This window comes from Crocodylus siamensis, chromosome 6 (genome assembly GCF_052110815.1).
Source record: "Crocodylus siamensis isolate JL-2025a chromosome 6, ASM5211081v1, whole genome shotgun sequence".
In the NCBI taxonomy this organism is placed as follows: Eukaryota; Metazoa; Chordata; order Crocodylia; family Crocodylidae; genus Crocodylus; species Crocodylus siamensis.
Window position 1 is genome coordinate 92,722,962 of NC_143400.1, and position 21,643 is coordinate 92,744,604.

General features: G+C 56.3%; 2 protein-coding genes across 3 annotated transcripts in view; both read right to left on the bottom strand.

Moving 5' to 3' along the window:
- Positions 1-3,552: 3,552 nt before the first annotated feature.
- On the bottom strand, positions 3,553-7,040 carry LOC149863187 (matrix metalloproteinase-23-like). Its single transcript, XM_090054138.1, has 6 exons — positions 7,008-7,040; positions 6,758-6,882; positions 6,017-6,153; positions 5,441-5,608; positions 4,386-4,550; positions 3,553-3,985 (listed from the first exon to the last, which is right to left on the bottom strand). The coding sequence occupies exons 1-6, from the start codon at positions 7,038-7,040 to the stop codon at positions 3,735-3,737; spliced, it is 879 nt and encodes a 292-aa protein (XP_089910264.1). The 3' UTR covers positions 3,553-3,734.
- Positions 7,041-9,257: 2,217 nt separating this feature from the next.
- AP2M1 (adaptor related protein complex 2 subunit mu 1) overlaps positions 9,258-21,643 on the bottom strand; it is a 35,979-nt gene continuing 23,593 nt past the window's right edge. For both annotated transcript variants that reach the window (XM_090051674.1, XM_090051675.1), the window contains exons 3-11: positions 20,710-20,975; positions 19,072-19,154; positions 15,490-15,625; positions 15,230-15,371; positions 12,626-12,745; positions 11,973-12,108; positions 11,042-11,139; positions 10,806-10,917; positions 9,258-10,359 (exon numbers count right to left, since the gene is read on the bottom strand). In XM_090051674.1, coding sequence (XP_089907800.1) covers positions 10,225-10,359; positions 10,806-10,917; positions 11,042-11,139; positions 11,973-12,108; positions 12,626-12,745; positions 15,230-15,371; positions 15,490-15,625; positions 19,072-19,154; positions 20,710-20,975 — 1,228 coding nt within the window. In that variant the 3' untranslated portion in view covers positions 9,258-10,224. The remainder of the gene's footprint in view (positions 10,360-10,805; positions 10,918-11,041; positions 11,140-11,972; positions 12,109-12,625; positions 12,746-15,229; positions 15,372-15,489; positions 15,626-19,071; positions 19,155-20,709; positions 20,976-21,643) is intronic.

A 21,643-nucleotide genomic window follows, 5' to 3' on the forward strand; every position in this document is an offset into this window, starting at 1 on the left:
TTTCTCCGGTTACAAATAAACCAGAAGCTTTTCTCCTCAGCCTGGACCATTCAGTTGAAGATCGAAGCCAGAAGAAGCAGAGCTTCAGTGGAAGTTCGCAGTAAGACCATGTCGGCCTGGCCAGCACGGTCTCCCAGGGTTCGGGACTTGGACCGACGCATCTTCATCGAGGCCCTGGATGCGGGGGTGAAAAGCAAACTGGCAAAGCTCACCGATGCCACGAAGCTGTGGGGAAGCGTGGCCACGCGTCAAAGGAGGCTGAGGATCCAGGCAGCCCTCAACATATTAGTTGGAAGCAGATGCTGTTCAGCACTGAGAAGCGTCAAATGCTCCATCTGGGGAGGAAAAATCTGCGACAAACTTATAGGCTCAGTGGCGCTACACTAGCAAGCACCATGTCTGAAAGGGACCTGGGGTCGTAATTGACTGTAAAATGAATATGAGCCACCGGTGTGATGCTGCGGTTAGCAGAGCAAGCGCTACGCTGGCGTGCATCAACTAGTGCATCTCAAGCAAAACTAAGGAAGTTTTTCTCCCGCTCTACTCAGCTTTGGTGAGGCTGCGGCCGGAGGACTGCGTCCGGTTCTGGGCACCACTTCAAGAAGGATGTGGAGAAGCTTGAGGGAGTCTAGAGGAGGGCCACTCGTATGATTAGAGGCCTGAAGAGCAAGCCCTATGAGGAGAGGCTGACAGGTATGAGACTGTTCAGCCTAGAAAAGAGAAGACTTTGGGGAGATTTGGTGGCAGCTTAGAAATATATCAGGGTGAGCAGCAGGGGCTAGGTGAACAACTATTCACCAAAGCGCCCCAGGGGAAGACCAGCATCAATGGACATAAACTAGAAGGAGGTTTCAGACTGGATATAAGGAAAAACTTCTTCATGATTCGTGTTCCCAGACTCTGGAATAGACTCCCAGCCAGGTGGTGCAGGCACCTACTGTGGAGATCTTCAGTAGGAGACTGGACACCCACCTTGCTGGGGTGATTTGACCCCAGCTGTCTTTCCTACCCAGAGCAGGGGGGCTGGACCCAAGGATCTCAAGGTCCTTTCCAGCCCCTAACCTTGTGTGAATCTTTGGAGTGAGTTAAAAACAAGCTGCAGGGCTGTTAAATAGGAGCTGCTGCTACCAGGAACAGCAAACAGGCTGCAGAACAAGGGATAGCTTGACAGGTGGAGCAGCAAGATAATGAAAAAGAAGAGGGTCGTTAACACCTGTAGAGTGAAGAGTTTAGGAGGGATCAGTTCTAGGGCAACAAGCTATGAAGTCAAATGACTCACTCAGCCGGGCCCGACTATAAACGCTGCTGTGGCTGCTAGACAGTTGCTTTAAAACTTTGGATGCAGCAGGAATCAATCCAGGGTGCAAGTGCACCCCCCGGAACCACCCCTGGGCCGCAGGGCCTGCTGGCTGGCCAGGAAAGCCCAAGGAGGTGGGCATAAAGCCGTGGCCCCAGAGTGCCACCAGGGCAGGGCAGGCTGAGGATGTCTTTCTGTTTCTAAACCCCATCTTCCCCAGGATCAGGTGACAGTGATGGCTGTCTCCCTCAGTGCAAAGCTGCCCCCGTATGAAGAAATAAAAACTGTAGCGGGAAGACTGGAAACCTCTCTCTCAGCTACTGCTTTACATCGTTCATACTGGTTCGTCCTTGCACCTAGCTCTGCCTTTAAAAGGCCCGTGGGCTACCTGGACCCGCTGTCCACGGATGCTAGGCTTTCAAAACAGCAGATTTCGGCCCAGGAGCTCCTTCCAATGCAGTGTCTTTAGCAGCAATGATTTGAACTATCCCAGTTCATTGCATCCTGTACCCCTCACCATAGGATCGAGTACCTTAGAGCAGTTCCAGCGTGACTCTTATACCAGAGAGCATGGGCTTCAAAGGAGGGCTGAGGAGCCCACTAAAATTTGGGAGAAAGCACTTTTAAAATGCCACATCTGCTGTCATCCCCCTCACATCTGTCCCCTGCTCAGCAGGATGGCGGGAGAGAGGAGCACTTCTGCCCAGCAAGGCGGCAGCAGTCACCGCCAGCTACAGCCCACAGGCGACAGAGTCCCAGCTGGGCACCAGAGGGGGCTGGTGAACAGCAGAGAAACCATCCAAAGTCTGTGGCGGCCAGTCCCAAAGTGGCCTCTGGCAGGCAGAGTCCCCCGCCCCCTGTTTGCGGTCACTGGGCGTCATTCCAGGAAACACCCGCGCCACACACGCATGCACGCACACACTTTCCCGTGCAAGCTGCCCTTGCAAAAGCAAAGATTTTGCCACTAACTGCAGTCAGCCTAGCAGTCACTGGGAGCGCCAGGATCACGGCTTACAAAGGGCAGCGCAGTTCCAAGAAGGAGGGCAGAGAAACACCGCTGGGGTTTGCATCTGGGTTTTAATTCAGTGCCTGGTTTGCCAGGGCTACAGCAGAAACGATCCAGGGTGGAAGCAGGAAGCTGAGGGGCAGGGGAAGAGGGGACACGAAAGAGCTCACTGCTACCTTCTTGCTGCAGGAGGGACCCCCTGGATAATGCATGTGAGTGAAGAGAGAGGAGCATCCCACCCTCTCCCAGCAGACAGGCAGGAAATTGCTGTCCCAGGGCCAGGAATAGCAAGCACCGTGACTCCTGCTGGGCCCAGGGGAGGAGTCGTCCTGGGGGGTTGGGGTCCTCTGCCATTTGGACAGCCCTGGTGCGAGTGCAAGAGGAGGAGGAGAGGTGGGTCAGGCCCCTTTGCAGTGGGAGACCCCTGCTAGGAGCCGGGGGGCACACAGTGAGGATCGCACACGTCTCACTGCCCTGTGGACTGGGCTTGTGTGCTCCCTTGCACATCCCCGTGGGGCCTGCATGGCTGGGTTGGAGCTAAGGGATGCTGGCCTTGAGCTTGATCTGCCAGGAATTCGCATGGAGGATCTTGCCGGCGCAGAGGACCAGGCACGTGTCCCACCCCTTGCTGAGCTCAGTGGCAAGAATGTGCAGCCCCTGGCACGGCAGCAGCTCCAAGCCGGGCACGGAGCGGGAAAGGAGCTCCCGATCTTTGTACCACCTGTGGAGAAAGGGGGCCGTGGCGAGAAGTCCAGCATAGCTGCTCTCAGCCAGCTACAGCTGCCAGCGTGCCCGCGCAGGTGCGAGTGCCTTCTCTCTGCCAGCCTCCTCCAGACACTGCTGAGCGCCCACCTCGCTGCCTGCCGGCCTGCTGCTCAGGGAGGGGCGCGCAGTTGATGCAGCAGTAAAGATGCAGGGACTGGTTTTATACAGGCTTGATCAGAACCAAGGCCCCCGGCACCCGCTGCCATACAAGACATCCCAGCTCAGCTGCCAGGGCCCCCCATCTGCTCTGCGTCCGGAAGCAGCCGCCCTCCCCCTTCCTCCACAGCTCCAGGAGCAGCTCCCTGCCCCATGGAAGAGGTCTGCTTGCAGAGGCCAAGGGTGGGGCTGGGGCGTAGGCAGCTCGGGGTCAGGGTTGTTGGAGTGACTGTGGGAAGGGTGCAGCCCAGCCCCTCCCCTGCTGCATCTCACCTGACGTGCAGGTGCGGCCTGGAGGAGTTCAGCCCACAGTGGAAGGTGATGACTCTGCCTTTGGAGATGTACCTGGCGTGGGGAGGCTGGGCCGGGGGAGTTGGGGGGGCAGCGGGGGACTCTGGAAGACAGAGAGACATACAGAGCAGCGACACCAGCAGCTCTGGGGCCTTGCACCCACCCCTGCACGCCCTCTGTCCCCGCGGGAAGGTCTCTGCAGGCCTGGCAGGGGCAGCATCAGCGGGACATGAGGGGGTGCCAGGAGGACTTTGCCCTGGGGGGGCTGGGCAGGAGGACAACCCCCAGCTGGGGGCTCTGTGGGGAGCTGGCTGCCATGGGCCGTGCCACTGCGGGGCTGCAGGGCGGGGGCACCTCACCGAAGCAGGAGTTGCAGATCTTCGGGCAGTGCCTCTTCATGAAGGCTGGCTGGCGCGCGCAGAACCCCAGGCGGGCCCAGGCCTCGCACCGCTGCGTCTCATCCACGCAGCCTGCGGGGTTGCAGAAGGGGTTGGCCAGTGCCCGTGCGAGGCCTCGCAGGCAGCGCCTGGGGGAAGCCACCTTCTGCCCCCCAGGACCACGGCTGCTGGGCGCTCCCCACTTCCAGCAGCGTCAGGGCAGAGCTGCCCAAGACACGGCTCCCATCCCATCCCCAGCACGCGCTTCACCCCTTTCCCCTGGGCAGCCCTTGTTTGCCTCCCCCCGACCCAGCGCTGACATGCTCACTGGTGCTAAGGAGCAGAGCCAGGCCCATGCTCTTCCAGCCAGGGTAACAGCACAGCAGCACTGGGTCCCCGGCGTGTGGCTGGACGCAAGCAGCCCCCAGAGCTGAGTGGTCCCCTCTCCCGATGCCAAACAGCCCGTGTGGTCACTCCGGTGCTTCCCCTGTACCGTACAGTCGCTGCACGGCCCAGACGTCGTCCTGGCTGATGCGCCTTGTCCGGCTGTAGGTGGCATTTGGGCGCATGAGGGCATGGAAATCTTGGGAATGCCACAGGCCCAGGGCATGGCCAATCTCATGAGCAGCCACCTGGACTAGGTTGTTCATCCAGACCCCTGCCAAGCACAGGCATGCCAGGGACCTTGCCTGGCTGTTTTCCCACCCTCCCGCACCAGGGGTCCTTTCATCCACCCCTGGGCATCTGGGGGCATGACTCCCTCCTTCCACGTGTACACAGTCCCTTTCCCGCTCCTGGGGAGATGGGTTTAGCCCTGGGCATTCGCCCTGCAGCCCGATGGGATCTGGGAACCTGACGTACATGGAACATGCTCCAACACAGCCCACCGCTGACAGCCCCCTGCCCTTGCCAGGCAGCTGCTGAGGCCTGGAGAGGGGCAGAATGGGCCCACGGGGGCGCTGGCAGCAGCATGAAGATGACAACCAGTGCGCTGGCAGGGCTGGGGCAATGCACTTAAATGGGTCCACCTGCATGGCTGCTATACAAAGGATGCCCACGTACGTCTCGTGCAGGGCACCATCCCACGAGCATGGAGGCCTCGAGTGCAGGGGGAGCTTGCCAGGTGATGCGCTTGGACCCTCCGTGCCAAGGGCAGGTGCGGTCACTGCCCAGTCACAGTCGGAGCCGTGGGGCAGGAGCACGGGGGCTGCATTTTCACCCCTCACGTCTGTGTGTGGCTTGCAGGCTACCAGTTGGATGGCCTCGCGCTCAAGCAGTGGGGGCCGAGCTTTTTAGGCAGGCAGGCCACAAAGTAAGCCCCACATCCTACCCCAGTGCCACACCAGTCTCCTTCCCCTGCCTGCTCTGCTTTCTGCTCCCTGCCCCTACGTGGGAGCAGCAGCCCTGCTGGGGAACCACGGGCTGGAGGGGGGGCTGCTCACACCAGGGGAGGGGAAGGCAGGCAGGTGTGGTCCCTCTGGCAGGGTGCAGAGGGGGTCCAAGAGCTGAGCCCTTGCTGGTGCCTGGCCACCCCGGGGTCCCACCTACCTTGTTTCCAGCTGAAGCGCGAGCGGCCCAGGATCCAGAACTCATGGTTGTCGAAGTGGCTCTCCCTGCAGGGTGGCAGGAAGGCATGGGCCAGCTCCCCCTTCAGCCCGTCGAAGCAGCGGTGCAGCAGCGAGGACCAGCAGTCCGTGTGGTTGAAGGTGTAGAAACCTGCCTGAGCAACCAGAGGGATGCGAGGCCGGCGGGGCACAGTCCCTCGACCGAGTCTGCTGGGCTGGGGCACCCTGCTCCCAGGGGTGCCGAGCTCAGGGCTTGTGCCAGCGGCAGGGCAGGGCAGGGCAGGGCCCCAGCTCGCCGAGACAGGCCTCCAGTCCGTGAAAGCCCGTTGCCTGTGTCCAGAGGTCTTGAGATGCTGCTGGATGCTCTGCTGAGGCTCAGCTGGTCCTGGCGAAGGAGCTCAAAGCTCCCATGCTCCTTATCCTGCTGCAGGGTGGGCATGGTGTCACAGCGCTTGAGGTCGAGCGCCCCGCAGCGATGGGTGGGAGACGGGCCGTGGGGTGGAAGGGCGTGGGATGGCCAGGGCAGCCCAGTCCCTCGCAGCGCACGGGCCGTCCCTACCGATGGGGATGTCGGCCGGCTGCGCGGGGGGCGGGCGCCGGAAGCGGAGGGGCGAGACGTCGCTCCACACGCAGAAGGCGGCAGCGATGGCTGTCTCCGTGTCGCCCCTGTTCAGTGTGCTGAGGAAGCGCGTGATCCTGCCAGGCCAGGGACGTGGGGGGCGTCAGCCGGCACCACTGCCTCTCCCACCGCCTGCAGGGGCAGGTCCTGGGCTCTGCCAGCTGTCCAGGCCGGGGTGCCAGCTGCCCGGGCCGCGCCAACAGCTTTCACACGGCTGCAGGCCCTGACCATCTCCCTTGATCTCAGCACCCAGCCCCTGGTGCCCACTGAAAGGCAGCAGCTGCCCTTGGGGCCCCATTTTCCATCTCTACCCACCTATCCCCATGGGGCAGGGGCTTGCCATGGGTTGCGCTGCTTGGCGTTAGGGGTCAGGGAGGCGCTGGCGCTGGGTGATGGCAGGGCCCGTTCCCCGCACCGTGCTGGGCCCTGGCCTGGAGCTCTGTGCTCAGGGCATCTGCGTGGGCGTCACCGTGCTGAGCCCAGGACCTCAGGGAACGAGTCACCCCCTCTGGGACAGGCTGGGGTGGAGGGATCAGGAGCCTGGGAGACGCAGCAGGGCTGTGGGGAAGTGGCGCAGGGACGCTGTAGAGGAGAGCAAGCAGGGCCAGAGGCAGGGGGTCTGCCCCAGCCGCAGGCACCGACCCAGGCTGCCCTGGGAGCGCAGGGCCCCCACGCACTCACCGATAGGTCAAGTTAACATGGTCCCACTTGTGGCCCAGTGGGTTGATGGCGTAGCACCTCCTCCTGGCCACGTCTCTGTTGCCTCCGTGGGCTGCAGTGGGGCCTGAAGCAGGCGCTGCGCCAGCCTGCAGGCAAAGGAGCCGCTGAGTGCTGCCCTGCACCTCTGCCGCCCCCAGCCTACACCCGGCCTGCCCCCTGCCTCCACCCAGGGCCCCCTGCACCACATGGCCCAAAGCTGTAGCCTGCCCACCCCCAGGGGCACCACCAGCAAGGGCTGCTCCATGGCACGGACTCCCACCAGCTCAGGCAGGCAGCACTCTGGCTGGAAGGTCTAAGTGCTCCCCGTTCAGCGCGGGGGTCCCTGCCCCAGCCCTTCACCTCCTAGGTTTCCCCTTTCCCAAGCAAGGGGGCAAGCCCATGGGGTCCCCAAGGAGCAAGAGGACCTCAGGGGTGGGGGCACAGGGTCTCCACTCACCCCTGGGTCCCAGCCAGATGTTTGCAGGATCCACAGAGCAGCTGGCAGCAGGAGGAGGAGGAGGGAGAGCAGAGCAACTGCTGCCTGCAGGCCCCCACTCCATGGCTGGCTGGGGACAGGAGGTCCCAGGGACATGGCCTGGCTCAGCTCTGCCCTCCCAAGTACAGCTGATCCCCGACAGTCCTGCGCCGGGGGCCTCCCAGACCTGCCCCGCATGAGCGCACGTCTGCCTGGAGCGCCAGGCAGCCCCAGCCCTGCTAGACTGGATCCATCTGCGTGGGATGGGAAGTTGTGCTCTGCTCCGCTCCCAGATTCTCACCCACACCCCAGCCCCAGCCCCAGCCCCTTCCTGGCAGTGCAGGGTGCGAACATCTCACTTCACAGGACTGAGCACTGACACTCCACTGGGGGTCCTGGATCTGGCCTCTGAATCTTTTGCTGGGCCCCCGTCACCTCGTGCGAGGGAGGAGGGTCCTGGCCAGGGCCAGGGCTGTGGGCCTGCATGTGGGAACCCTGTCCCCCAAAGAGGCCAGGGCTGGATGCCCCCCACCCAGCCCCAGTCCTGTAGCCCTGCGGCCCCAAGGGCCGGGGCTCAGGGGGCTCCTGGATGCCCCTAGAAAACAGGCTGAGCTAATCTCACTGCCATGCACAGGGGAGGGCTGAGGCTAACCTTGCCGGAAACATGGCGGAAAGGGGACAAAAATGTTCCCCCTTGGAAAGCCACCAGGGCTGGGAGGATTGTCCACGGGCAGGGAACAGAGCGGAGGTGGTGTTGCCCTGCTGCCCAGTGCCACAGGCCCAGATGGCATGGGGCCAAGCACAGCACAGGAGCAGTTTGCTTTGGATGCAGACACTCAAGGGCTACTTTCTACCAGCCTCACTTCAGGCTTGCCCTCCAGGCACACATGCTCCCCTCCTAGCAGAGAATAAAGGCCCTTGTGTGCTTCGTGCCCAGGCTCTGGTGCAGGGCACAGCAAACAATAACCCAGTCTTCTAGCCCGTTAGAACATCGGCTCCCGCAAGACACGACGCTGTTGCCGAGGCAGGGCAGCTGGCAGAGCCCACCAGGATCCCATTTCAGCACGTGGCTTTGTGATGTAGCAGCAGGCTCCCCTCCTTTGTTCTGCATAAGGACAGCCACGTGTCGGGGTGAGGGGGAAACCTTGGAGCCACATGTTACATGCACCCTCCTTTCCCAGCCTTCCTCTGCCTGGCTGGGCTCCGTGCCTGATGCAGGGAGCTCCATGCAGACATCTCTTCCTGGGACAGGGCACAGGGTGCGGCAGGCCCAGAGCCTGGGAGCACCCAGCTGCAAGTACTCACATAGCACCACCGCTTACCCATCACAGGTGGGGGGCACTGGGCTCAGACCTCACTTCAGCAGAGGGGGACCTAGACCCAGTGGGGCTGGTAACAACCCTGTCCTTGCAGAGCACCTGGTTAGCAAGTAGGGCTGACATGCAGCTACTACACTTCAGGAGCTTCCAGCCAGAAGTGAGGCTCACACAGGCTAGGCAGAGCAGTGCAGTGGCAAGGAGCCATCCAGGACACAAGCTCTAGTGCTTGGCAAAAGCAAGGCTACCATGAGCTATTACGCTGGCACCCGCTGCTGCAGGGGTGAGCAGAGGTGCTTGCCTGAGCCTGTCCAGTGGAGAACTTCACCCATGCCCGCCTCTGGGAACATGGGTCACAGGCGGCAGCCTCACTTCACTGGAGCAGAGGCACCCAGACCCAGATCCAAAGTCTACACAACCAGGGGTCTGTGCCTCTGGTCCTGGGCAAGGGGAAGCCACAAAGTCCCAGAGAAGTTGCCTACAGGCACCAGGGCAGAGACCAGTATCTTGTGGCAGGGCTCCCTACTGCAGCCAAGTCAGGGAAGCTAGCGGCCAAGTGAGCAGTGCTGCTGCAGCCGGAGGAGCTGCTCCTGCCCCTTCCATTTCACCCACCAGCTTCCCTTCCTCGGTGATTGGAAGACCCCAGCCCCAGCTCCTCCGCAGCCCAGGGACAGCAGCACAAGCAGCCATATCCATTCTACATACTTTATTAGGTCTAGAACCGGACAAAAATCACAAACTGTACGAAATGGAGACCACACTATCAGAAGCAGAGGATTGTGGGTAGCAGCAGCATTCCTATGGGCCCAGAAGCATCAGTAGAAGTGTGGAGAGTGGCAGCTGGGGCAGGGGCTCGGGCTCTTACTGGCCATTTCCATTACAGACTGGAGGACGGACCCCATCATTCCCATCCCGGAGAGTTAGGCTGCCCCACACCCTGGTGCCGTGCAGTGACGGGACAGCTTCTGGCTTGAGCGAGCCAGCAGGTGAGGGACATGGAGGGGTGGGAAAGTGCTCCAAAAGGACCTGGCATGGGCTTTGAAATGCTGCGCCACCCACATACACACCAGCAAGGGGGCAAACCCTCATGCTGTTTGGTCACAAACCTCCCTGCAGCAGGACTCGTTACTGAAGACTTTGCAAGAAACAAAAAGGTGGCCAGGCCCAAAAGCCCAGCACCCCCTTTGGCGCCTCAGAGCATATAGCAACACCTACCACAACAGCAATAGCTAGTACAGAGCCAGGTTAGCGTCAACTCAGATTTGTCCAGTCTATGGTTTTTCAGGCCTATTCTACGAGTACATATGCACAAGAACTTCAAAAATACTAGGATAAGATGCAAGTAGTGAGACACCAACAGAAGAGGGAGTTTAATGGTGGACGTTCCCTAGAAAGATCACGAGGGATGTGGTTAGACTAGCCCTTCCCTGCCCTGGGACAGAAAGCAGGAGGTTGACGACGCTCCTCCTGTCCATGGCTGGGTTCTGAACTTCGGCTGTGACAGGTCACAGGCAGATGAGTCCGTTCCCAAGAGGAGCCACGGGCATCTGTCAATCCATGTGCAGAGGGGGCCAGATGGATGTTCTCTGAACGTACTTGGAGACTGAGGAGACTGGGGGGTTGGCTGGGGAGAGAGGGAGCCCGCCAGCCTCTCGGGGCTAGCATCTGGTCTCATAGATCCCGCTCCTGCCAATGTATCTCACCCATTTTATCACATCGTGGTCACTGTAGTTCAGCTTTGGCTCAAAGACTTTCAGGTAACGCACCTTCAGCCCAGAAGGTGCGAACGGGACCTGGGCAAAAGAACAAAGCAACAAAGGTTGAGCCAGGCTGACAGGAACTGCAGGAACACAGACCAGGAGAACCACTGCTCAGGCCCACATCTGAGTAAGAGGGCAATGGGCTCTAGTGCACATTGGGGAAAAGCAAAAAGGAGTAAGGGGGCAAAGGAGTAAGGGGGCAAAGGAGTAAGGGGGCAAAGGAGTAAGGGGGCAAAGGAGTAAGGGGGCAAAGGAGTAAGGGGGCAAAGGAGTAAGGGGGCAAAGGAGTAAGGGGGCAAAGGAGTAAGGGGGCAAAGAGCTCTAGTGCCCGTTGGGGAAAAGCTCTGCCCTCTATCAGAGATCAACAATGGAGGCGGCTTCAATCCCTGCTCACACCTGCGTCTCCCTAGACGTCTGAGCTGCACAAGAGCTCCCAGGGCAGAGGCAGACCTGGCTCCTGCATGTGTGAAGTCACTTACCTCAAAGTTCATGGAGATGGGCGGCCGAGCCCATTTCTTCTTGTCATTGGTGGGCAGTAGCTCTATCTCTGCACTGATCTGGGATTCCTTCATTCCGGCCATGCGCTTAATCCTAGTGGAGAGAGCCAGATGAGTCAGCGCTTAGGTGGCACCTCCTCCCCCTATGCTCAGGGCAGAGCAGAGCCACTAGCACTGATTTGTGCCCTGCTGTGGACTTGGGGCCCAGGTTCACTCACTTCCAGACAATGGCGTTCTCACTGGCCTTGTACTTGGCCTTCCCCTTCATGCAGATGACCTGCACGCCACTGGTGTTGAGTGGAGTTGGGATCCGGACCTGCAAGAGAGAGCAGATGGGCAGGCTCAGTCTGGTCAGCGCATGCAGCTGTGCATGAGGCCCCCATCAGTTTGCCCAGGCCCTGTAGCCCCTTGCCTCAGTCCTCCCTACAGCCTCCATTTCAGGGCCCTGTCCACTGCTGGTTAGTGTGGACTAAATACCAAATGCCACTCCAGGTGTCCTGGAGTAGGTCTCTACCTAGTAGGGAGTAGAGGCTTCAGAGCCTGGGGAGATGCTTCAAAACCCTCTGGCACAAACTGGCCATGGGAGTTGAGGGAGCCAGGCCAGGAGCGGCCAGAAGCCTCTCCCTTCAGCTCAGGCAGGCAGCTGTGCTTCAGGAAGTGAGGCCACACTGGTTGGCAGGCCCCCTTGGAGCAAGGGTGGGCCCACTGCAGTAGGTCTCAAGGGACCAGACTGCATAGGAACCAAAGACCTGTCAAGGGTCTTGTCAACAGCAGTCTGGCACAAAGCTCTATACTGCAACCCAGACCAAGAGCAGTGGCATATCCAGTAGTGATGTGCATGTTGCCTCACTCTTTGCTGCTTGCTTGAGGCAGCATCAGGCAAATGCAAGACACCGAAGAGCTCAAAACTCTGGAATGCTCCGAGAGCAGCCTCCGCGCAGGAAACTGGAAGACAGCACGTGGGGCTGGCTCAGGGCCTGGGGGAATGAATGGAGCCGTCTACAGAGCTGGGCTAGTGCCCCTCATTCTGTGGCTCTGGCAGTTTTGCCAGACCTAGTAATGCTTCCTTCTGGTCTCAGCCTGAAGTCAAAGACACTAGGGCCTTGCTAAGCCTCCTGCTGTGCTCTTCTGGGGTCATTCATCTCTTACCTCTATCTTCTGGGCAAGCAGGGAGGGCTTGAAGTTGGATTTGATCACCACCTTCACTTCCAGCTTGGTACGGCCCACCTCCCGCACCAGGGGGATCACACGGAAGGGGAGGATGATGTCTTTAGTGGTTCGGTATCTGCACAGACACAAGAGAGTGACAGGTCACTACAGCCTGCCATGGAGGATGCTCCAGGGGCCTCAAATAGCAGCTGCTCTTCCAAAGCCAAGTTGGGAGGCCATCCATGGCTGATAGGAGAGCATCAAATCATAGAGAAGTTTAAATGAACCATGTGGAAGAGGGGAAGCAGAGGCCATGGTCAAGAACAGCTCTGGGAGCCTGGATTCCCAGCTGCTGCACAGATTGATGGTAGGGCTTGGTTCTCAAGAACTACACCCTCTGGGCACTGCTGGGTAGTGGATGAGGTGGCCCTGGACTTCAGGGTAGAACAGTGGTACCACCATAATGCCATGAAGGTTTGCAAGGCTCCAGTTTTAGCTGGTGGAGAACACGACTTGGAGAAGATGAGGTACAAGGGCAGAATATCCTATTGAGGGCTCCAGGAACTCTAGTTAGCAGGAGACTAACAGCACCATAGCAGCCCTCAGCTGACATGTAGGCTAACAGCATCTCTGCTTGCTCCTGGCATCCCTACCTCATTAGCTCAAACTCTCCATCAGGTGGGATGAAGCTGATGCTCCTCTCCGAATCGAATTTGCTGAGCCGCACGCACTGGTGGAAAGTGCAGTCATCGATGGCAATGGACTGTTTGCCACTGAAACACAAGACAAAGTATCAGCTGCAGCCCCAGGAGTATCAGGGTGCACGTGGAGTCTGCCCAGGCTGCGGTTCAGGGTGAGACTAGTCTACAAGAGCGTTCTGCCATCACAGCTGTGTCCAGGAAGTGAGAAAGCAGAAAAGAGATTCAGGGGACACGGGCCTGCCAGTTCAGACTGGTTCCCCCGTCTCAAGCTGCCAAGATCAGACTTTAGGACACCTGCCCGAGATCTCTGGTTTTCAGCTGTACCCTCAATCCAGGCTGGCCCCACAGCACCCAAGTCTGCCCTGCCAGCCATGCCCCAAGCAGGCTTCCTGCAGCACAGTCTGAAGAGAGATGCCCCCTTCCTGCGTGCAGCAGTGTCCCAGTCCAATGGCCAAGGATACCCTTGTGGCATCTTCCTGATCAGAGGCTTCCTCATGGGAGACACGGACTACCATGGCTCAGGTTTCCATGCACCTCTAGACCGCCTAACTGAGGCAGTCAGCACAGCGTGTTTGGTGTGTGAAGAACACAGCTGCCCTTCCACAGACAGCGATATTCTGGTGTTCTACCTCTAGGAGCCACCTGCACTGCTCATGGACTAAAGGGAACCACGGCTCAGTGCAGTGCACCTGAACAGGGGCTAACATGGACTGGACCAGCTGCCCTTGTTACGGCCCAGAGGTAGGCAGCACTCATTTGGTCAGCTGCTTGGAGGGAAGGGGTGAAGGGATAGTGTGATACAGGCGGGAATCAGAGCAGAGAAGCAAGTACTTTGGGAAAATAGGACAACTGTGTTAGTGTCCACGTTTCACAAGTGCAAGCTGACTGTCGTTTCTGCAAGCAGTGACTGCCTGTCTTGGGATTCGGTGAACGCAAGGCTAGACAAGCCCAGTCAGCTGCTGCTTTCCTGTGTAGGCCCTCGGCACTGCCAGCTGTACATGGGCCTCTGCTTACTGCTGCCTCAGAAGAGCAAGTCCACTTCCTTTCTAGCCTGTCAGAGGAGAGACTCTGTGGGACCTGGTGCCCTCCCACACCCATGGGAGGCCAGTATTCATGGACTAGGCCATTCACCAGATTAGGCTACACTCCAACGGAGCAACAGGGAAGCCCTGTGGTAAGAATGGAGACAGAAGACAAAACTTCTCCATAGTGGTTCACTGCAATTTGTTAAGGTCAAGACCTGAGGCAATGCACATCTTTGCTCCTGCTCACCAGTAACCACAGCTAGTGACAGCTCCAATTCTTGCCCCCTCAAGACTGTACAGCCACAGGAAGTTGAACAGTCTACCCCCCACTCCTGCTTCCATGCCAGAGATAGCCTTTCCAAGTAGGGATGCTGTGAGGGTTTCTACCAGCAAGCCTACAGAACCCGACCTGCAGAAAGCCTAGAGCAAGGTACCTGCTACTGGCTACCTACAGCCAGAGAAGGTTTTCTCCATGTCCCAGCCCCAGCAGGAAGCCTGCCCAGCCATGTTATTTCCCCATAGCAGCAACCCTCCACCAAGGCTTTGTCCATCTTTCTATCTACAGCCAGCTAGACTGGAAGTACTGGGTAAAGAGCAACAGTTCAGAACCAAACGAAGAACTAGCATTTAGAGACAGGCAAGTAGCAGCTCAGTCACAGGAACCATTGTGGGAAGTGTCCAAAGTCTGCGTCACATGCACAAGTCACGCAAAGCGAGAGACAGGAAAGGGAGGAGTGCGCACACAGCAGAAGCAGATTATCTACCTGCCCAATTCACTGGGGTCAGCAGAAAACAAAAGAAACACAGTCAGTAATGGTGTTAGTGGGAAGGAGACTCACTGCTGTAGCCAGCTACTGCCTGCTTCAGCGCTCTAGTCCTGAACGGAAAGGCTGGAAAGAGCACAAGCCTGTCTACAGCAGGAGGGCAAGGGAACTGACTGAGGGTGCAACATGAAGGGTAAAGCTAACAAGGCTCCTGGGATGGGTAGGGCAAGTCTCCATTTGCATACCTGGTGCAGGGACAAGTGCACTGAACTGGTCATTCTAGCCGAGGCTCAAGGGCCAGCAAATCTGGCTGGCCCAAGTTGGTTACAGAGAGGGACTGCACTGTACATCTGTCCTCTATTACCTCTTCGGGACCAGCAGCAGCATATCCCAAACATGGGAACACCTCCCCGTGCACAGGCCAGAACCACTGAGCATGGAGTGAATGAAGTACTAGTCGCCCAACTCAAGGCTCCCCCATGAATATGGTACAGGCATGACAGATCCAGAGGACCCCAGTCTAATCCAGCCTCTTGTAGGGAATGCCACCAAAGCTTTGGCTGGCTGGCAGCACATCCTACTGCCAGGAGTCCTTTGATGCCTTTTACCCTTTAGGGAGACCAGCAACAGTGCAGCCTCCTCAGGTGATGGCTGGGGATCATTACTGGAAGTGAAGAAAGAGATCAGCTATTTACAACATCAGAAGGAACTGCAACCCTTTGAGGGCGTCCCTGGCTCATAAGGGACCCTACTCCAGCCCCTCTTACCTTTTCCCTGTTTCATCTGCAGTCCCTTTGCCCTGTTTCTCAATGACGATCTTGTCATTCATGCCAAACTTACACTCTGGCATTCCGCTCAGATAGCTCTTCATCACCACCCTGCCAGATACATGCGCACTCAAAACCTGCCCTGGGGTGGAGAAGACAAGATCACTGACACCGTGCTGGAGGTGTACGACTCCCCATTAAGAGTCCACACTCCTGTCCCACATGGAGGTTTGGACTCCGGGCTCATCCTTCCTACTTACCCTGTGGTGACATCAAGAGATTCACACTCTCCAGTACATCAAGGAAAAGCTCATTCCGACGATACTTAATTCCCTCGCGTCTCCAGCCAATCTGCCCAGTCACCTGGCTGGTGATCTGAGATTGCTCTTCCTTAGTCTGAAAAGGAGGGAGGAAACACTGTTAGAAACCTCAGGTTAGGCATCAAGACTGAAGCCAGACCCCCCAGTCACTCTGAGGCAGCTGCATCTGGGGCAAACTCAAGAGGTATGACACTGCATTTGCCCTTAGACAGGGATGCTGCCACATGCTTGTTGGGATCCATGAAAAAAGGGTTCCCCTGTTACTGGCTAGTGACTGACTAGTCAGTCACTCCAATAAGCAACCTGGGATGAACCTCCATCTAACTAAAGCAGAAGACCATTAGTCAGGCTGTGGGTTAGTTACAGGCAGATTAGTCCCAGGACTGCTACGTTGAACCACTGCGGCAGGGTTACAGCAAGCTACTGTAGGCCCAGGTAGACCAATGTAATGAAGGTAGCTGAACACTTTGTTCAGAGCTTCACTGAAAATCTGGCCTGCTGTCTGTGGCTGGCACAAGCAGGCATGAGTTGGGAACAGAAATTCAGCATCGAGTTCAACTCCAATTAGACGGTGCCCAGTAGCAGTCATACTTGTCTTTAGTCCCATGAAAAGAGAGTCAAGTACTTGCTGGACTGTATAGCAAGTTTTCCTACCTGGTGCTATAAGCAGGTCCAGTCACACGCAGAGGGTAGGAGGAAGCAGACGTATAGCAGCAAGTGTGGCACATGGGATTAGCAGGCAAGCAGGTCAGTAACAAGAGGGGAGGAAGGAAAAAAGGCAGGTTAGGCTCAGGACTATTTCAGGAGAGGAACAAAGCCAGTCAGCTTGTTATCACGTGGGAAAAACAGGGATGCGTGACAGGGCTTTCACCATGAACTCAGGCCTTCTAGGGATTCAGACAAAACTTCACTATCACTGTACCACTCAAGTACATGGCAGGAGCTCACAACCTGCTCAGCAGGACAGGCAGAAGGAAGAGAACACAAGGCTGGCCATCCTGTCCTGCATCAGAGCCCCTCATGTGCCAGGAGTGCATTCTGTACTGCCACCTCCAGACCTCTGCCGTGACCCGACACAAGGAAGGAAGCTGCAGTCACAGGAGGGCACTACTCCTTGCAAGGTAGGAAGGCAACTCTTGAAACATGTATACACAGGTAATCTAATCCTAGTCTTCCACCAACATGGCTGTAAGGGCCAAAGGCAGGTACTACTGTAGCATCCCTAGGGGCTGTGGCCGCAAGAGGGCAGCATGGGAGCTCAGTACTGCAGTCACCTACCTGACTAGCAAGGGGTTTGCTTGCTGGGCTTGTCTGGTGTTGAGCTGGGTCATCATGCTAGCAGTAACACCTTCTTAAAAAGAGAGAGAGCCAGGCACTCCCCGTACAGGACTTTGCTTCTTCCCAGGTGACATGCCTTATGGTCTCCCACCTCACCAGTAAGCTTCCCCATACATGCATCTTTGTACCCCTGAACACCTGACAGGCTACTGCTTTTGTCTGGGTGCAGTGACAGAAAGGATTGAGCAGCTATGATACCAGGCACTCCAATTTCAACAGCACAAGTATCAGTTACTCAAGCAAAAGGACACTCTCAGCATGCGCCATTATGAAGCCTACACAAGACAACTGAAGAGTGAGCAAAGACTTGTTTCTAATGATGATAATTTTAGTCACTACCACTAGCCAGATGTGGCTACACAAAGCATGGGAGCTCAAATCACTACTTGGTTGGATGCATCTACAAGTTTATTCAGTGAGGCCAGGAACAGTGATTTGAATCCAAACATACCGCACAACAGCGGAAAGATTAGTTAAAACCAGGCGTGATGAGCAGAACAGTAAAAAAGGAAGGAAGCAATGGATGGGGTTAGTGGAGTGTTTTCCTAGGAAGGAGAGCTGACTCAGCCAGTCTGAGTCCTGACCCCTCTCCCCACATCCACGTGTCAGATTACAGCAGGCACAGGGGACTGGGGGAGGGAGCCCGGAAGAGCAGCTTCCCCACAGCCTTCACATCTGGCCCTGATACTTCCTGCTAAAGCAGAAGTCAGCGGTTTGAGGGAAGATGAGCAGGGCCCAGGGCTGGCACATCTGCTTACCTGCCCAGGCCAGGGATTCAAATGACCCCACAGCTACTGGATTCCTGTTTTTTTGTTTGTTTTTTTTTGGGGGGGGGGGGGGGGTTGTTTTTTGTTTTTTAACTGAGCTACCAGGGAAGCCAAAAGGCTGCAGCGAGAGACCCAAGGCCTTTTCATTCATGGCAAAGGCAGCAACAGGGCAGGCTCCACATCAAGCTTCTGTAGCTCTAGAAGACTCTCAGCCAAACCAAGGCAAAAAAGTTAACATTTAGCTATTAAACAAGCTCCTCAACCCCTAGCAAAAGCCTCTGCTGCTCTGCAGAGCAGGCAAGACAATGTTTTAGCTGCAGTTCTCAGCTGCATGCTTCTCCCTATGTTAAGGGGAGAACACTCATTGCGAAGCCTTGCTGGGCAGGGCCCTGGGCCTTCTGAGGGACAGCAGCACCCCTGAAGCCCCAGGAAGGTGGAGACCACTGCCTCCCCTTCCGACACAGGAACACTGAGCAAATGCATTCACACCACTTGGTTCTTCCTCCTCCCCTCCAGGGCCAGCTCAGGAACTGCTCAAGGCAGCTGTGAACACCTACATAATCCTGCCTCAAGGAAGACCGCTGCCTCCCCCAGGGTCAGATGAAGCAAATTTTGAATGAGGCCAGGTTAGTCCACTGCCTTAAACCATGCTGTTACACGCCTTCCTTCGCATCTGAGGAAGCAGGCAGTTCTCTAAAAAAAGGCGTGTGCCTCTAAATGAGTCTGAGACTCCACCCCGCCATGCCTTCTTCCTTTAGGAGGCTCCCTTTCCATTCAAGAGTACTTCCCGTATGTAGAAGACTTAACATTTCATCCTTCTCTCTCGTCTCCAGTGCTATAAAAGTTATCAGAACTGCAAGCTCTGCACAGCAGGGACTGCCTGGTGTCTATAGAGAGCATCTGGCACAGCAGGTCCTAATTTCATTTGAGGCTTATGTGCTACTCTAGTGGCAATGCTGAAGGGTGAGGAATTTTGAATAGGAGCGGAAGGGGCACGTGGTGGGGCGGGGGAAGCACATATATAGGCTGCAGAACAGATCACCTAAGGAAAGGTGGAAGAGCTCTGTAGCCCAAGACACTGAGATCTGAGCAAGAGCCTCTCTGCTCCTGGAGGCTGGAGATGAGATCTACATCTAGCAGAGCTATTTTTACAGTTCTGCTGGTTTCAGAAAAACTTGAAGCTGCACTGTCCGTTTCAGTTTAGACTGTGGTGTGTCTGAGTGCTATACCAGGCAGGCCCAAAGCTTTGTAAAACATGTTTCATATTCCCCCGCCCCGAACTGGTCAACCCTGTATCTTGTGCCAGCCCAGCTCTGGCCCCATGGGCAGTGCATATGGCTTATATTAGCGCTTGAGAGTTTTTCCACCAAATTCTAAACCAGGAAGAGAGCAGTGCATCCCAGATCCCCTCAGTTACCTGGCTCTTGATGCCTTGCTGAGTGATGAAGGTTTTCAGAGCCCCCGTCTCAGAGTTCTGAGGGTAGCCAAAGTCCAGAATTTCTATACAAGGGTAAAAAACAATCAGCTCAGAAGAACCTCAAGGCAACAGGCACAAGTCACTTCCCACACAGCCAGCTATACCCATAAAAGAGTTCCTAGAGAGGAAAGTCTAGTGCATGGATGCCCCCTGGAGCCTTGGAGTTCAAGCATCAGGGAACAGTTGGTCCAGGACTTGCAATGTAGTATTTAGCCAAGAGGAAAGGGGCAGCCTGGTCAGATGAACTGCAGGAGTTATCTAAGGAAGAGAGTCTTTAGGTGCAGAGCAGGTTTCCTCAGTCAGGAAGGGGAAAGCTAGTGCTTATTATGAGGCTGTACACTTCCAAGTACAAATACCAGAGACAGACAACCAGGGGACACTGACCGAGGGTTTATCCACAAACATCCAAGGGTTTATCCAACAGCAGAATAATCTATCTTTGCAGCATTTTCTTTAGGTTTTGATTTTCGCATGAAGATGTAATAAAAATCAAAACCTAAAAAAATAACAGCAGAGTAGCGACACCGCAGGGAAGCAACAGCCGTTAGCTACCTTGAGAGCATGAGCAAGCTCGGGCCCTCCAGGAGGGAGCGAGCCACCCACGGGATCCAGTGGGGACAGGAAACCTGTAATGCGAATACAGAGTGATGTTGCGCCTTCAGAACTTCTCCCTCTCTGCTTGCTGGCAGAGGGCAGGCCCTTGGCTCCCACAGTCAGCCAGGGAAAAGAAACTGCAACCAGTTCTTCCACAGCTCCAAGGAACCTGCAGAGCTTAATTGAGCACTAGCCTCTAGGCATACTAGGAAATCTCAGCACATCCCAGCCTGCTCCTCCCGAGGATGCCTTGAGGAGGAGCAGCCAGAACTTGGAGTGGAAGAGAGTTACAGATTGCATGTAGTAATGCCAGACTCCCTCAAAGGCAGGTCTTTAGCTCCAGAGGGCTGCTGTCCTGCCCAGCGTAGCACTAGTGAGTACGTGAGAGAACAGAAAGGTTTCCATATAACCATTACCTTTTAGCCCAGCTCTGAACTGCACCAACTTGTCAGGGAGTCTCATTGCACCCTGCCCCCCAGCTAGTTAATATATGTATATAAGAATGGGAAGGCCATTTCAGCATCAAGTTTGCAGCTTGCTGCTATGTTGACTTAGCCAACTCTCCAGCCAAAAGGGGCAGGAGTTACAGCCTTGCTAGAAGGGAAGGCCTGAAGACTCCCCAGATGGGCTGAAATAAAACAAGTCCTACAAAAGACATTAAGAGAAAGAGCAATTGGCCATGCATGAAGGACATCAGGTTTTGATGAAATCCCACAGCCATTTGCTTCATCTTACATAAACACTTTACATCATTCTTGCCAGCAAAGCATGCTGCAGTTATCACAGAAGTAAGACTCCGAGAAGCGGGAGAACTCAACCCTTGAATGCCTGATGTTCCCAAAAGATTTCAAAGCAGTGGCAGCAGCAGTGACCCAATCCCACAGGAATGTCAGACCAGCACCATAACAAAGCTAAGCTAAGGCTAATGAAGCTATGGGAAACCAGCTGTGCTTCAGGCAGTGGGCCAGAAAGGAATTTCCTCACCATCCAGCAGCTCGTAGATCAGGACAAAGTTGTTCTTTATGTTCTCCTCGCTGATCTTGCCGAAGTAGGCAGTCATCACGTCGCACATCTTGTAGAGGAACTCAAAGACCATGGCGGCATTGACATTCTGCTTGGTGACAGCGGCCAGCCAGATGTTGGAACGTTTAACATGGAAGAAACTGGTGCGGGCAATGTTGGTGACAGGCGAGCGCACCTGCTGCCGCGCGTGGATGACATTGACACGGAAGGCGTCCACCGCATTCCGCCTAAAGGGGTGTCGGGCGAGAGAAAGCCAGAGTCACACTCCACAGGGACTGTATAGAGTTGGCTGCTTAACATCTGCCTGGCTGCTTGGACAAGATGCCTGGTTAAGCTACAACCACGTGCCCCAATCCCCTTTTCAGGTAGGGTGCCTTTGGACACCAAATAACAGGGGCCTAGAAGTGTTACACTGATGTTAACCTTACAGTATACAGGGTAAAGGAGACAGAGAGGGCAACTGGGTCTCTTAGCAGCTCTGGACTATGGCTCAGTGATAAGGTAAAGGTGGGAGTTAATTCCCCCCACCAGCTACAAAGAGCCAATGCCCAACTTCACCTTAGTTGGCTGGCTCAGACACCAAACACGAGGGGAGGCTGTGGCCTAGTTACAGAAGGCAAGTTATCAGATTAAGTGCACCTGCTTCCTATCCCCATATCCAAGCTTTTGCACCCGTGTGCCCCTCCACCCCCCAGTATGTTAAGTATAGTCCCATTCCTCCGAAGGAAGGGTCTGTCATTGTCACATCACTGACAAGTCTAGCACATCCTACTGATACATCCTTCCTTTGCCTAAGACTAGTTAGCCAGGAACAGGAGAGAGCTGCTCTTCCCTGGAAGCTTTTGTTCCCAGTTCTGCTTCACCTCCAAACACAGCAAAAGCATGGGGGTGGGGC

Bases quoted from the DNA above. Each gene is read 5' to 3' on its own strand.
- LOC149863187 (XM_090054138.1), bottom strand. From the start codon at position 7,040: ATGGAGCAGCCCTTGCTGGTGGTGCCCCTGGGG. The intron at 6,154-6,757 runs GTGAGTGCGTGG...CTGGCCTGGCAG, and splicing joins CATGTTAACTTGACCTATCG to GATCACGCGCTTCCTCAGCA. The intron at 5,609-6,016 runs GTAGGGACGGCC...TTGCTCAGGCAG, and splicing joins GCCGGCCGACATCCCCATCG to GTTTCTACACCTTCAACCAC.